The sequence below is a fragment of the Malus sylvestris genome, chromosome 15, assembly GCF_916048215.2.
Source record: "Malus sylvestris chromosome 15, drMalSylv7.2, whole genome shotgun sequence".
NCBI lineage: Eukaryota > Viridiplantae > Streptophyta > Magnoliopsida > Rosales > Rosaceae > Malus > Malus sylvestris.
In genome coordinates, this window is record NC_062274.1 from 4,864,309 (window position 1) to 4,880,377 (window position 16,069).

General features: G+C 34.7%; 1 protein-coding gene across 1 annotated transcript; it reads right to left on the reverse strand.

Annotated features, from left to right (window-relative positions):
- Positions 1–9,314: 9,314 nt before the first annotated feature.
- On the reverse strand, positions 9,315–11,248 carry LOC126601719 (transcription factor RSL2-like). Its single transcript, XM_050268467.1, has 4 exons — positions 10,517–11,248; positions 10,171–10,419; positions 9,940–10,071; positions 9,315–9,636 (listed from the first exon to the last, which is right to left on the reverse strand). Exons 1-4 carry the CDS (start codon positions 11,117–11,119, stop codon positions 9,541–9,543), a joined length of 1,080 nt encoding a protein of 359 aa, XP_050124424.1. The 5' UTR covers positions 11,120–11,248; the 3' UTR covers positions 9,315–9,540.
- Positions 11,249–16,069: the final 4,821 nt, after the last annotated feature.

Below are 16,069 nucleotides of genomic sequence, written 5' to 3' on the forward strand. Positions count from 1 at the left end.
AATTTTAATTATAAATGAACTCTTGTTTTTTTATAATCTATATAAAATGTTGAGTTGGAAATTGGAAAAACTATATTTCATCCAATTAATCTTGAACCCCAGTAGATATAATTGAATCCTTAAATTGAGGAAAGGATGAGATTCCATAAAAATAGCAATAAATTAATGAATATTATTGAGTGCATTTTTTTTTACATAGAAATGGATTTAAAAGAATTTATAAAATACTTAAATTAAGAATGTACCTGGAATATAAAGTTTAATTAAAAGTAAAAGCACTTTTGTGAACACGGAAAATTCCTGAAACGAAAGAGACAAGAAACGACGTGCACAAACAAATATTTGTATTTGATGATTTTGGGTTACAATCTCTCTCTATTTTGATCCTCTGATTCGATCTCCGTAAGGTGTTGATTTGTGGATGTTTCGTTGATCCAAGGGCCGTCGGGGCTTGATATTGGATGAACTGTTGGAAGTTTCTTCAAAGGGCCGTGGACTTGATCTTTGAAGGTGGATTTGAGCGGATCTTCAAGGAGCCGTTGGGGCTTGATCTTGAGGATGAATGTTTCTTCAAGGGCCGTTTGAGGCTTGATCTTGAATAACAGTGATGAGTGGATCTTCAAGGGCTTTTGGGCTTGATCTTGAAGAAACAGTGATGAACAGATCTTCAAGGGCTTTTGGGCTTGATCTTGAAGAACGGTTGGATGTGTGTGGATTCGCCAACGTTGTTGATCCAAAGGGCCGTTGGGCTTGATCTTGGATGAACGGATGATGAACGATGGTGCTTTCTTCAAGGGTCGTCGGGGCTTGATCTTGAATGAACGGATGATGAACGATGGTGCTTTCTTCAAGGGCCGTCGGGGCTTGATCTTTAATTGGTGGATGATTGTTGATCCAAATGGCCGTTGGGGCTTGATCTTGGAAGAACGATGAACGAAGAACGAAGAAGGCTTTCTTGATTCTTCGGGAACCTGGATGCTTGAGAGCTTTGGAGTTTCAGAGCTTCAGAGCTTCAAGGTGTAATATGAATTGGTTGTGAACACGGAAAATTCCTGAAACGAAAGAGACAAGAAACGACGTGCACAAACAAATATTTGTATTTGATGATTTTGGGTTACAATCTCTCTCTATTTTGATCCTCTGATTCGATCTCCGTAAGGTGTTGATTTGTGGATGTTTCGTTGATCCAAGGGCCGTCGGGGCTTGATATTGGATTAACTGTTGGAAGTTTCTTCAAAGGGCCGTGGACTTGATCTTTGAAGGTGGATTTGAGCGGATCTTCAAGGAGCCGTTGGGGCTTGATCTTGAGGATGAATGTTTCTTCAAGGGCCGTTTGAGGCTTGATCTTGAATAACAGTGATGAGTGGATCTTCAAGGGCTTTTGGGCTTGATCTTGAAGAAACAGTGATGAACAGATCTTCAAGGGCTTTTGGGCTTGATCTTGAAGAACGGTTGGATGTGTGTGGATTCGCCGACGTTGTTGATCCAAAGGGCCGTTGGGCTTGATCTTGGATGAACGGATGATGAACGATGGTGCTTTCTTCAAGGGTCGTCGGGGCTTGATCTTGAATGAACGGATGATGAACGATGGTGCTTTCTTCAAGGGCCGTCGGGGCTTGATCTTTAATTGGTGGATGATTGTTGATCCAAATGGCCGTTGGGGCTTGATCTTGGAAGAACGATGAACGAAGAACGAAGAAGGCTTTCTTGATTCTTCGGGAACCTGGATGCTTGAGAGCTTTGGAGTTTCAGAGCTTCAGAGCTTCAATGTGTAATATGAATTGGTTCCCCTCAAATGAATGAAATGGGCTTGTATTTATAGAATTTTCCAAGGCCTAATTTTGAATATAATATCCCAGATGAAATAAGTCGTTTCTGCCAGGTGTTGACACGTGTCCTATTTGATGACTTTTCCAACTCATTTCAATTTTCGTTGAGTCACACGCTACGTGTAAAATTTATGTAATACATGAGCGTTGACACTTTGATTTATCGGTCAACATTTATTTACTGAAATTTCGATGTCTACAACTTTAATCAAAAGTTGAAAAGTAACAAATGTTTAATTTAGAAAAATCTAAAATGAGGCATCTAATTCTAATTAACTGTTTTAAATATCTTATTTATATCTTTTATAAGACTGATAGGTTTGCTTAGCGTTGGTTGGGTATGGGATACCGAACTGAAAATGGCATACTAAATCCCGAACCGAAAATTTTCAGGACAAGAATCCAACGACTGATCCCGAACTAAAACTTTGGGATTCTCGAAATATTTTCGGTATTTCGGGATTTCCTAAAACCGAACCTGCATCAAAATCCAAATCATCCAGATTGAAATTGAAATCATCCAAACCTACATTAAAAACCCAAATTGAAATAAGAGAGAGTGACAATGAATCAATGGTCGAGAAAGAGAAACAGAGTGAAGAGATGGTCAGACGGACCCGCGTCCTCATCCTGACCAGAGCCCCCAATTCAAAACCCTAAGCCCCAATTTGAAACCCTAACCTTAATTTGAAACCTCACACACACAGAGACTGGAGATAATCAGTGGTGGGGGATGAAGTCATGAGGTGTGGTGGTGGCCAGAGTGAATAGAGTTTGTTGGAGTTAGATTGTGAAAGGGTAGGTGGCTGCTGAGCTTTGAATTCGAGAATGAGAGACATAAAGACAAAGAGAGTCTGAGACTGAGTGAACTTAAAGCTTAAGGCTTAAGGCTTGAAGGTCTGAGTCCTTTAAACGAAGCCAAACTCGTGGTGAGGATTGACGATGCTATCACCTGAGCTGCTGCCATTCCTGCAATGTGTTTTTTAGTAAGGGATGAAAAGTCGAGAGAGAGATCAGGGAGGTCAGTTGAGAGAGAGGTGAGTCACTTATGTGATGTGGCCAAATTCAAAGATGGCAAATCAGGAGGAGGAGAGAGATTGAGATAAATTGGTGAGAATGAGATAGTAGGGTGAGGTGAGGTCGAGAGAGAGTGATTGAGTGAGGGTTCTATTTGGATTCAACAGTTGAGATTAAATCTCAAGTTCTCAACCAAATCCAACGGCTGTTACAATTCCAAATATATATTTCAAATTAAATAATATATTTTGTTTTATTTCGGTTCGGTTCGGTTCGGGATTACCGAACGAATGAAAATGTGAGACCGATTTCTGTACCAAAATTTTAAGATCGGTTCAGGATTGGGTACCAAAATTTTCGGGATTTTTCGGTTTGAGATTTTTTTTGTTAGGTTTGGAATTTTCAGTATTTTTTTCCACCCCTAAACTTGCTCCGTCTCTATTCTTTCGGTACTCATCCCTCTATTTGCAAGGTGAATATTGGAAGTGACAATCACAACTTTTTTTTTTGCATGGTGAATGTGGCGTGCATATTGCATGTCATCCCATATGACATATGCGGCCGCGCACACACAATAATTATTGTATAGGGATAATGACATATATGGAACAAATTTACTGTTACTATCGTGTTTCAGTTTAATAATATAATATTTTTTTCTGTTAGTTTCACTTTATAAGACATTGTATTATTGAAATGAAACACTACATAACGTTGAACTCGTTTCATGCAAGTTTTTTTCATGTTGAGATATTATCAGGCCCTATGAGTGACCCCAATTTTTGTGAGAGAAGGCCGCATACGAGCACTATAAATATAATTAAAATGGAAAATTATTATTGTCATTTCAAAAATCTAATCGTGCACTCCTCGTAAAGGCATCTCCAATGAGAGATTCCAAATATCTTGAAATTAGCATTTTACATCTTATCTTTGCCAGAAAATTCTGCAACGGTGGAATGTTAAATTTTCCATCTTCGCTAGAAGGTGTAAATAATAACCTAAATTTACATTCTTTTTTTCCTCTTTTGGGGATGGGTCCTACTAATTATAGAGATAAAGTTAAATGGGATCTTAAATTCACATCTCTCTAGTTGGAATTGAACTTTCATTTATATTTACCAAAAATGTAAAATAGGATGGAAATATAGTTTTTGTATCTCAAATTTACATTTCTCCATGGTAGATGCCCTAAATATTTTTTTCTTTCTAAATATAGAAATTTGAAGTGCAAAATTACCATTGCTCTTTTATGTTAATATATTATTGCACATACGTATTAGCTGGTCATTGTATCTTGAAAATGAAATTTAGTTTAGATTAACAAACAATTCCAGCCATGCAATACTATGGTCTTGTGGTATTCTTTTTCACTTGGATGTGAGAGATCTTAGTTTTGAATCTTGTGGATGACGAATTAGATACCAAATTAGGTTGCCTATTGTGTGACTTAGCCGAACTCCCATTTCCTTTAATATAAAAATATTGATGTAATAAAAAAAAATAAAAAACAAATCCATATTTCGACATAAGTCAATTCTTATTTTATTTTTTAGCATAGGTTAATAAAAACAAATTAGTAAAATAATTTTTCTCTTCAAACAAAATCAATATTAATAAAATTTCACTTCATTAACCACTCCTTAACATCGTAAAAGGTTTGTGTTAAAAATATTTTATGACCTAAAACAAATTACCTCTTTTTATTAGCTAATTCTTAGATTAGATAATTTAATATGGGTAAATTACATAGTAGCCCCTCAGGTTTGAGGTCTATTGCAATCTTATACAACATCTTTAAAACATTTCACTTTCATACCTTAAGTACCATTTTATTTCAAAATAATACATCTGTTAGATTTTCTGTCTATTAATCCGTTAAATGCTAACGTGGCTGCCACATTTGTGCCACGTGACTGCCAAATGTGAGCCACGTGGCAATAATAATAATTTTTTAATTTTTTTTAAACCTAAATCTTCTAAATTTAAAAAAAAAAAAAAAAAAAAAAAAAAACTGAAACTTTATCCCTCCTCTTCCTACCCTCTTTTCCCCTCAACCCCCACCATCTTCATCTTCTTCCCTGCAACCCAGGAGAGAGAGAAAGAAAGAAAAAAAAAAAAGCCCTTCAGTTTGTCTTCCCCACCCCTCATCCTCCTCCTGTCTTCTCCCCCATTTTCATATTCCTCCCCCGACCCCCTACCTGCAACCCAGGAAAAAAAAAAACTCAGATCCCATCATCGCCGGGTTCGTGAGGTGGGAGGAATGGGTGTGGATTTAAGGAGTGGGGGGTGTATAGAGGAGGGAAGATGGTGGGTGTGGAGGGGGGTTGAGTCGCGGGGGGAGGGAGGGGGTTTTTTCTTTCTGGGTTTGGGGGGGTTCGCGGGGGCAGGGGGTGGATTTTTTCTTTCTGGGTTGGGGGGTTCACGGGGGTGGAGGATGGTAGACGATGCATGGGATCTTGGTTCGCGCAGGGGGAGAAGGGGGGGATCTGGGTTCGCGCGGGGGGAGGGGCGGATTATGGGTTTCACGGGGGGAGGATAAGGAGGGGGGTTAATGGGATCTGGGTGTGGGGGGATATGGGATTGGGGTTCTTCTTCTTTTTCTTTTTTTATGGGTTTTGGGTTGAAGGTGCAGGTATGGGGGCGAGGAGATGGGAGGAAGAAGAATGAGGAAGAAGAAGAAGAGAAGAAGAAAGAGGAGGAGAAGAAGAAAAAAAAAAAATAATAAAATAAAAAAAAAAAAAATATATATATATATATATATATATGTGTGTGTGGCAGACAGGTTTCTAAAAAAAATTAAAAAATTATTATTTTTGCCACGTGGCTCACATTTGGCAGCCACGTGGCACAAATGTGGCAGCCACGTCAGCATTTAACGGATTAATGGACGGAAAATCTAACGGATATATTATTTTGAAATAAAATGGTACTTGAGGTATGAAAGTGAAATGTTTTAAAGATGTTGTATAAGATTGCAATAGACCTCAAACCTGAGGGGCTACTATGTAATTTACCCATTTAATATTATCTCTAACTATAAATCGTTATGCATCTGATCTGTTCATTTTCTCTCTATCCTAGAAATCTTCTTCTCTGTTCATTGCTTTATTTTATAATATCTGAGATTATGTTGAGACTTGATGATCCAAGCATGGTACGAGGGCTTGTTGCTCATGGCCAAGGATTGTCTGCCCTCCTTGTTTCCATATCCTCTCATGCCTTCTTGTTTTGTGTGGTCATGGTTACGCCACGTCAACATTTTATATTATTTTTTATAGATATAATAAGACAAAATGAATAGTAATATAAAATATTGACGTGGCTTAACCGTGACCACACAAACAGGAGGGCATGGGAGGGCATGGGAGGACACAGGAACAAGGAGGGCAGACAATCCTTGTCCGTTGGCCCATATATATCTGAAGCCAAATGACAGCAACATATGTTTTATGTCACTTATTTTGTGTTATTCACATGTTTAATTTAAAATTCATTCACAGGTAAGGATGTGAAAAATATCACACATTGAAAGTTTACCAAAATTTCATAAACTTATAAAAAAATACTTCAATATACGATTAATTAATTAATTTATAATGAAATCTCAATTTTCTTCCTTTATATTACATTAATTCAACCTATTTATTCCAGTATCAACACTTCGTTGTTGAGAGCGGATAAATTTCCATGGCCTTTAGCTCATATGGAATAAAACAAACCGACAACTTTTTTCAATGTTGGCGGAGCTGAGAGCAGACAAATTCCATTGCCAATATTTATCAAGGTACGTAATTAAGTACAATATGCAGCACTGTTCTTGCAAATCGATCAAACGTGCTTTATTCTCTTTTATTATTTGTATTAATTTTTATTTAATAGTGATTAAATATGGTAAACAATGGCGTATGAACGCGGGCTTGCCAGAAAGTCTGGCAGCTCACCTGCTACCCTCCAATGAACTTGTTCAACATATATATGTATTTTTTTTTTTTTTCAGAATCTGAGAGAGTCAGATCAAAGATTAGATGCTCAAAACTGTATTTCTTAACAAAAAAAAAAAAACATTTAAAATACCATTTCGAATAGAAAAAAAAACCCTTATCGAACTGTTAGACCATCTCCAATGGTGGCTTATAACCTAAATTTTCCCCTTTTTTTCCCCCTCCAAATCCACTCCAACCCAAAACCTAAAACTTAAAATGAAGGTAAATATAGGTCACAAATTTAGCACACAAAAGCTGTTGGGACCCACGGATGAGAGTGAAAAGTGGGCCTTGTCCTGTAGCCAACGACTACTTTTCTTCATCGGGTGGTGGTGGTAATTGGACCGTTGGTTAATCCAACGGTCCACATTCAATTTTTTTTTATATTTATATATTTATCGAATCCAACGACTTAAATCGAATATAATCAAATCTAACGGTAAAAAAAAAAGATCTAACGGTCCAAGTTTAAATCCAATGGCTAGAATAATCTTAAAATTTATCGGAATTTAAATATTTTTTTCCAACGGCTAGAATAATTTTTTTTTTAAGTTTATGTGGTTTATCATGATTTTCATATATTGATTTAGTGATTTTTCAAAATTTATTGGAATTTAAATATTTTTAGGTTAAAATGTTCATAAAATTAATTTAGAATAGTCTACATAATTTTTTTTTTTAAAGTTAATTTAAAAAAATAGCCTTAATTCATTTTTTGATAATCTGGGGCTAAAATTTTAGGTCAAAAGGGTTGGAGTAGAAAATCTGTTTCTGGGCTAAAACCTAAATTTTCTGGGCTAAATATTTTTAGATTTTAGGTCAGGATTGGAGATGGTCTTAGTTTGCATTTGACATTAACAGTTGTTAGATGAGGGTTATTTTAATATGTAACTTGATACTGAAATTATTGAGTACTTAACGCAACAGCTTTTTGCTGTGTCATTAGAAGTGAAGAAGTATGTTCCCAGGCACTAAAAAAGAAATTAATAATTAAACCTATCCAGTAATCGCATTCCAGCTTCAGTGTTTTTGGAAACAATCGTATGTATGAAATTTTTTTTGGGAGTGAACGTTTAAGTCCGGTGATATTGGCAGAAGCGGAATTGAAAATCAACCACTTAAACTACAACCTTGCAAGTCATAGACTCATATTTTTGGTTATTTGTGCTAGTTTTTTCGCTTCCTACCCGGGAATACTTTATGTACCTTCCTCAGTAATCTCTCTTTGCCCCAACAGGACGAGAAGTTATATTAATTGTATGTACCAAATATATCACGTTATCTATGTTTTGTATACCAACTTAACCACGCGGTTACGTATGAAAGATAAGTGGGTTGCTCCCAACTCTACCCTTTTTGTTCATGTTCCGGGTGGAAGTCCCCCAGTGGGTAGAAATTCTTCAAAAATGAGTCATGGGTCTCTTTTTCAGTTCGTGATCCCAAATTGTAGAGTTGTGAAATGCTGATTTTTTATGCTGTTAAAATTTAAGAAACAATTTTTGTCAAAAAAAAAAAAAAAAAAAAAAAAGCTCTCATTTATAAATATTTTTTAACATATCCGTCATAGATCTAGCTATACATTTTTCGTGTAGCTTGCCATTTATCCACATATATATACACGTGAGATCTGAAATATGTTCTGAATTCAAATTCCCTTCTCATATGGAGAAAAGAGACAAGTAACACAAATGGCTCTACTTTCTTCATCTTCTCACAAATATTAACCATTTGGTATTAATTATTCTTAATTTTATGTATTAACTATTATAGTTGATTGTCTGTAACATTACACATCGTCCAGGGGGGTGGATTCTCTAAGCCTTATCTATACATGCCCACCTTCAATTAGCACAAGGCTTTTTATGAGCTCACTGACTTCGGGTTCCATCGGAACACCGAAGTTAAGCGAGAAAGGGGCCAGAACATTTCCACGATGGGTGACCCATTGTGAAGTTTTGCTCCCGTGAGTTCCCAGAAACTAAATCGTGAGGGCGTGGTCGGGGCCCAAAGCGGACAATATCGTGCTACGGTAGAGTCGAGCCCGGGTCAAGATGTGACATTGTCAATACTAAAACAATGGTAATACCAGGGAGATCAAATTTTTTAAACCAAAATTGCAATTAAGTGATGCGGTTGTATATGATTGAATTATTAATTAAGTGTCAATTAACGTGCTTATTTCTTATTGATGACACCTCATTTAGTTTAAAATTTTGGTCTCCTTAACATTATATATTCCTGAAACAATGTCGCACGAAGCTTAGAAATCCATCTGCCAAATTCCAATGAACTGTACTTTCACATATGTTTTTGGATCTCCATCATCAGAATCTGACATCGAAGATTGTATTCTCAATATTTATGCAAACTAGAACAATTAACATGAAGATAGTTATTAAATATTATTAATTATATTCCGTGTCCAAGGGGGTCGCATGCCTTAACGTTCATCAGTACAGCCTGCGTATTGAGTTCATACGTGTTCATAACAATCTGATCAGAGGATTCTCTCCTCGTGATCGAAACTGGAATTTATTTAACTTAATTAATAAACCCCATTACAAAGTTAGGGAATTAAATTAATTAGTATACATTCATTCTGCACATTTTATATAGCTGTTAAATTATATATTATATATCTCGATAATAATTAACAATTAAAAAATGAAAAGGGAAAGCAAGTACGACAGTTTCCTGCTGCTGTTGTGTCATAGAAGTGGAAAGAGCTTCTGCAGGTCAAGACCAATATCAATTCCATTATAAACAATGGGAGCATACATCCACATATCATCTGAGCCTAAAAGCTGCAATATACAACCAAGAAAATTAATCAATAATCAAAGCCATATGACCGCTTAATTTAATTTGGCGAAGAAATTTGACAATTTGGTAAAGATAAATGTCCAAAAATAAAATTGGTTACAAACTTTAATAAGAACTATAACTGAAAGACACTAAACAGACTATAAACAGTGTGTAAACCATGATTTAGTACTCTATTATTGTCTGTTTAGCATCCTCTAGTTCTTATTTTAATTAACAGTTTGTCACTTGTTCTATTTGTGCATACTTCTGCAGTTAAAAGTGTAACAATTATTATTAATTACCTTGATTTGGAGCTGCAAAAAGTTGACATAGTGAACTGCCTCTTCAAGCATTGTGCTGATGTCAACCTTTGTTCCATTAGGGACAAGATGCTGTAGGGTTCTTAGTCTCTCGTTGATTCTCTCTCTTCTTTTCTGCAAGATCCAATCAAAACTTTAATCGTAAGAAACTGTATGGGCATTCTTGATAAACATTTCGTTTTTAGTTTTCAAAGATATTGCGTAATTACTTACCCTAGCATAGAGGCTCTGGGGATCAGTTGCAGACCCTCTATTGGCTCTGGTCTTCCCATTCAAGTTTAGGGCAGATGAAGATTTGGGGTCTGAAGTTTCTGCTCCATTGATCTCCAGAGAACCATTATCATCCTCAGAGGTGCAAGAACTTGTGCTCTCCAGCCTCTCTTCTTCATCTTTGACTTTCACATTTGAATTACCCTTTTGCCCCTTCTTTGGCCTTACATTATTTTTCTTACTTTTCTCTGCCTGCAATGTGTGGAATTCACAGTTAGAAAACTGCTTCACAAATACTAGAACCAACCAAGGCATTGATCTAAAGTTCGAATCTTTAAATGATGCTTACATCTTTCGAAATATGAGGTTTCTTCTTCGGATTGCAGTTGGATGCATCATTGTTGGATTTTCCCGGCGCATCATGCACCCTTTTGAGCCGCAATTCCTTTTCAGGAACCGAAACAACAGCCGGTTGGCTATCACTGCTGGAATCCTCTTTGTTGCACTCACTTCCATGCATCACAATGTTGGAAAAATCCGGGACGAAGGAGGCGAAACTCTTTTCATCATGATTCATATAAACATCCATGGATTCAGAGACATCAATATTACTCACTAGGAAATTGCAAGAATTTCTAAAGTAGCAATTTTCCTGGTTCAGCATGGCAGTGAAATTGCCATGATTATTATTACCATAGTTGCAACTTTCTTGAGAAGAAAGATAGACATTAGAGTTGGGACTATCTGAAGAAGGAAGGTGAGAAAAAGTTTCAACTCCAGGAATATTAGGGTAAAAAGTTTCTAGGGTTTCAAATCCCATTCCCTCATTGTGCTGGAAAGGGAATGAATTTCCCTGGGAAAGAAAATGTGGTGTGAACTCAACCTCTTCGGAGGAAAACAACCTGCTCAAGGATTCCCATTCCCCATCAGCAAAAACACCAACGGCTTCCATTTTTTTTCGGAGTAGAAAGATCCTTTTCAATCCCCTTCCTTTTTTCCAGGAGAAAAAGAGGATCCCGACAAAATCGATGAAACGGAAGAGGAAAGAAAGAGCACTGGCCTTCTGTATATTTTGTTTAGCTCAAATGTTTGCACTGAGGATAAGCAAGGAAGTAGAAACACTTATATACTCAACCCTAGGGGCCGTCGGCCCCCCTTGCAACAGAATTTGACTTGCAATTATAAAATGCAATTCTTAATTCCCAATGATTGTTGTTGGGATGGGGGGTTTGTCCTAGTTCTCTGTAACTGATATCAGGAGTCCACTCTAGGCCCACAACCAGGCAAAGTACAGCTCATGAGAAAGCCAAGTTCATGCAATGATGTGATTAAAATAAGAAGAAGGTCCAACGGGATTAAACCACATAAGACCTTGAGGAAAGCTCAAAACTGGTGTCATTAGGAACAAAAAACGAGTCCAAGCAAAATGATTGAAAGGTCAGTTAATTAGTGATTTGTTTAATAATTAGGTTTAGGGTTCTCTAAACTAATACAAATCATAATAATTAGGTTTAGGGTTTTCTTAACCAATACAAATCATACATGTACACTAAGGGGTGAGAGATTTGGACTAAACTACTTAATGGGTCATTGATAATAATTTGGTTTTGAACTCGTCATCTACCGGAGTTAAACTTAATTAAGACCTCTCACTTACAAGTAAAGAGTACCATACGAAGTGACCACCTCATACAGTCGGGGTATCCAGTGTAGGGTTCTCTAAACTAATTAAGTTGTGATAATGCTTAAGACTGAATTGAGAAAGTAATTAACAAGAGCATGCGCAAACTACTTTTCAAAAAATCAGAACGTGGATGGTGTGTTGCTGAATATTAGAATACAATAGAAACCATTAGAATTGTTGGCGGAATAAATTAAGAAAAATAGGGACGGCCGATTTTGGAGAAGGACATCGTGGGAGCTCTCTAAAGAACTCAAAACCCCGACAAGGGAACCGCAGAACTCGCTCTTTGTCTTCACCTTGTAAACCCTAAAAACTCACACTGTTATATATGTATATATCTAATCTACCGTCAAGCTAGCATTATACAATCTGTAAAGTTAAATGTCTGGTTACAAGTTCAACTCATCATCCTCATCTCTTCCATATCTCTAAGTACTTCAAAAGTGATCAGCATCTGTTTTTGGCCTGCCATTTGATCTACTGCTTTAAACTAGCTAGGTTATGCCATTGTTCAAAATAGTTGCGGATTTGGAATTTTTTTTTATGAGAAAAAATGTAAAACCCTAGGAATTTTCATTTATTTTCTAGCTATGCCTCTTTGGGACATGTCATCCAGCAGTTTTCTCTATGTCTCATAAAGAGAAATGCTAAGGAGACTCTCAAAGTGAAACTTTCATGAATTTTCTGCTAACAATTTAACATTAATTCTTATACCACCATTACAAAATATTACGTAAAAAATATGAGATGACAGAAAATTTATAAAGAACCTCACTTTTAAGAAAGTCTATTTAGCATTTATCTTCTAGAAAATAAGAACAAAACAAAGAGTAGTTTGGGTATTTTAATGAGTGGCAAGGATGGTACGACCATATATTTGGGTTAACAGCCATCACTGACTCCAAAACTTGTCAATAATCACAGCCTTCAAGATTTTGAACTTGGTGCATTGTTTTAAGAGCGTAATCAAACCTTTGTTAATGTTGATGGGAATTGGAAACATAATGATCTATCATGAAAATATTCTCTTACTAGACACACATAAAAATGCTCCCTCCGCACAATCACAAGTTTTGTATTCTTAATTGAATAATGTATGGCAGCATAAGCATCTTACATTAGGAAACTATATATGAATCAAAACTATCGATGAAGTTGAGTCTTATCTAATGTGTATTACAACTTCAATATGGTAACATATAAATTTGATAAAATAAAATTAGGGATATTTTGGATGCGGTCCCTAATCCTTAACATTTTTTTTATTAAAACCTTAATAGTATTCAAAGTTTGATCAAGGTCCATTGACTTTGTACACCTCATTATATTACTATTAATATATATATATATATATATATATATTTATAGTTTTGACATTAATTGTTTGATATTTTATGAGATTTATAATCCTATAAATTTTAAATCTCTCATTATAATACTATTAGAAACGGTTACAATAAAAAAATTCAAATATTTTGATTGAATAAATGGATAAAAACTATGTAAAAATAAGAAATAATAAATGGCAAAATAATGTATCCATAGTGTTAAAAAAATTGGTACATTTCACATATAACAAAGTGGTACATTAATAAAGAAGAATGTGTACATTAGAAATAAATTAGGGTATAGATAAAAGATTAAAAATTATGAATACAAATGAATTTTTTAAAATATAGGCGCTAAAAGAAATTAATACATGAGTACAAAATAAAACTAAAAAGAAAATACTACAAATTAAAAAAAAAAATGTTGCAAATTAAAAGTGGGTACAAACTAAAAATATAAATATATGATACAAAGTTTAGGCATAAAACATAAATATACCATATGTAATTTTTCTATTATTGATCAAATATACAATGTCACGTGACGGTATACACATGGGTACAAACACAAATAAAACTTTAAAAAATATGGGCACAAAAAGAAACTAATATATGGGTACAAATTAAAAATGAAAGAAAATTGGTACAAATTAAAAAATATTTGTAAATTAAAAATAGGTACAAACTAAAAATAAAAATATATGATAAAAAATTTAGCCATAAATATAAATATACTAATTGTAACATTTTTAACATTAAAGGAATATATTTAAAAATAAAAATATTTTATTATTCAAATAATTAATTATGTTATTAATACCCAAGGACCTTGATAAAAAATTGAAAATGACTAGGATTTTAATCATTGAAAATGTCTAGGGTTCTCTAAATTGAAAATAACAAAAAAAATGATGTGAACCTAATTGTCCCATAAAATTATATATGAACTTTGTTAAATATATAACAAAATTAGTATGACGTCGATCGATAAATTATTAGAGAGGTAATCCACAATGTATTATATAATAATCCAGTATAACTCGATCTATAGATGGTTGTTTTGTTATGTCGACAGTGAGTTTTACTTTTAAGATTCGATTAAGCAGCCAACTGCAAAGCCTTCTAGCTAGGGTTTTGGGGGTATGAACAGAGAACACGTACCCAACTGTCCCTCACTAAAACTTCTTTATCCAGCTGCTGCGCGTCTTGTGCTGGAGTTCTCAAGTTCCACGCGTCAGAAAGAGACCATTTTTCTGCATATATTATTAGGCACTGTATATCGGTTGTTGGAACGAAAGTTCGATAATGTCTTCATTATATTTTGGAAATTCGGTACCGGCCATTGCACGACGTTTGAAAGTTTGAAGAAACAAAAATAAAAACTTTATACCCTAGAAAAAAGCACATAAGCAAAGTAATTGTTTGGGGAATAAAATCTACACACCCATAATTTGAAAACTCCCACAAATCTGATTTTATTCCTTAATCAGAGAAAATAAAACTCCGTCTGGCCAATGCATACATTCTCCTCCTCCCACAAATTCAAGGGTTAACAAATCCAAAGAATAACAACTATATTATCTGTTTGTGTTTCATCAACTACCAAAACTAAACCTAATTGATTCATGGTTTTTGTCCTAAGCTCAAGCCACGTGCCCTTTCGCACCAATGATTTCATTCTTTTGGTTTTTTCTCCTTCCTAAAAAAATTGTAAACTTGCATTAGGATTTACCTAAAAAAGCATGCATAGCCATTAAGCAAATAGCTAGGCTAGCGCTTGGTCATGTCCTTCTATCGCAAAAATGTTATTTTTATCATCTAATTGTACCATCATTTGAATCTTCTTTTAAATAGACATGAGATTCACATTGTATTAGACTCTACATAGAGATGGTACAAACGATGATGCAAATAAATGGTAAGGGAAGCATATGTTTTTAAGCATAGTAATGATTTCTCACACTTTTATTTTCTCTCAACACACCTATATCAATTTTTTGTAGTTGAATTGAATAAATCAACAAACAATTAATGAACAAAAGAGAATAAAGATGTGTTGAGGCTATATGACTGTAGATATACACACATCTTTGATAAGAGCAATTAAAGTTAGGTGCTTAGATGGTGTGAAGTATAAATAATAACCCTATATCATATATCATGCAACGTGTGCAATCATAGGGTTTTTGAAAGATGAAAAAAATTGCCAGCATGGGAACAGCACGTTGCTGTTCGTGAGGAATTTGTGTTCATGCATGATTGATACCCTCATTTAATGTTACTTACTCACCTTATTATAATTTGAGAGAACGATTTTATCGTATCACTTAATGATATTGTCACTTAATATTTATTATTTTAATGTTATTTATTCATCTATTATAATGTGAGAGAACAAAAGTATCGTGTCATTAATTAATACAACACTTAATATTTAGTTGCAATTTGATTCGTTGATTCAACATTATGAACTGTCATTTGATGGTTTCCAATTTAATTAGCTCATTATTTGCAAACATAATCATACAATCGATAATTGAAACTGGATTAGTAAAATTATTAAATTACAAAGAAAAGTGATCCCGATGTCTCATATTTTAGTTACCACTTAAAATGTATTACTTATAATTGTGCCAAACATTTGAAATGAGTAGACATTGTGCCACTAAGTGATTTGGAAAACCAAGGGTAATGCATAAAGAGATTTAATGGATTTTTGCAATAGTTAGATCTTGCATAAATTAAACTCGTACCATTGAGTGATACATATTATTGTAACCAAATTCTGATAGTACATGACTTGAGCATCAAATTTAATTAAAAATTGTAAAGCATATAGACGTATAATGTCAAAGTAGCTTGTATTTTTAACCACTCTTGTAACCAGTTA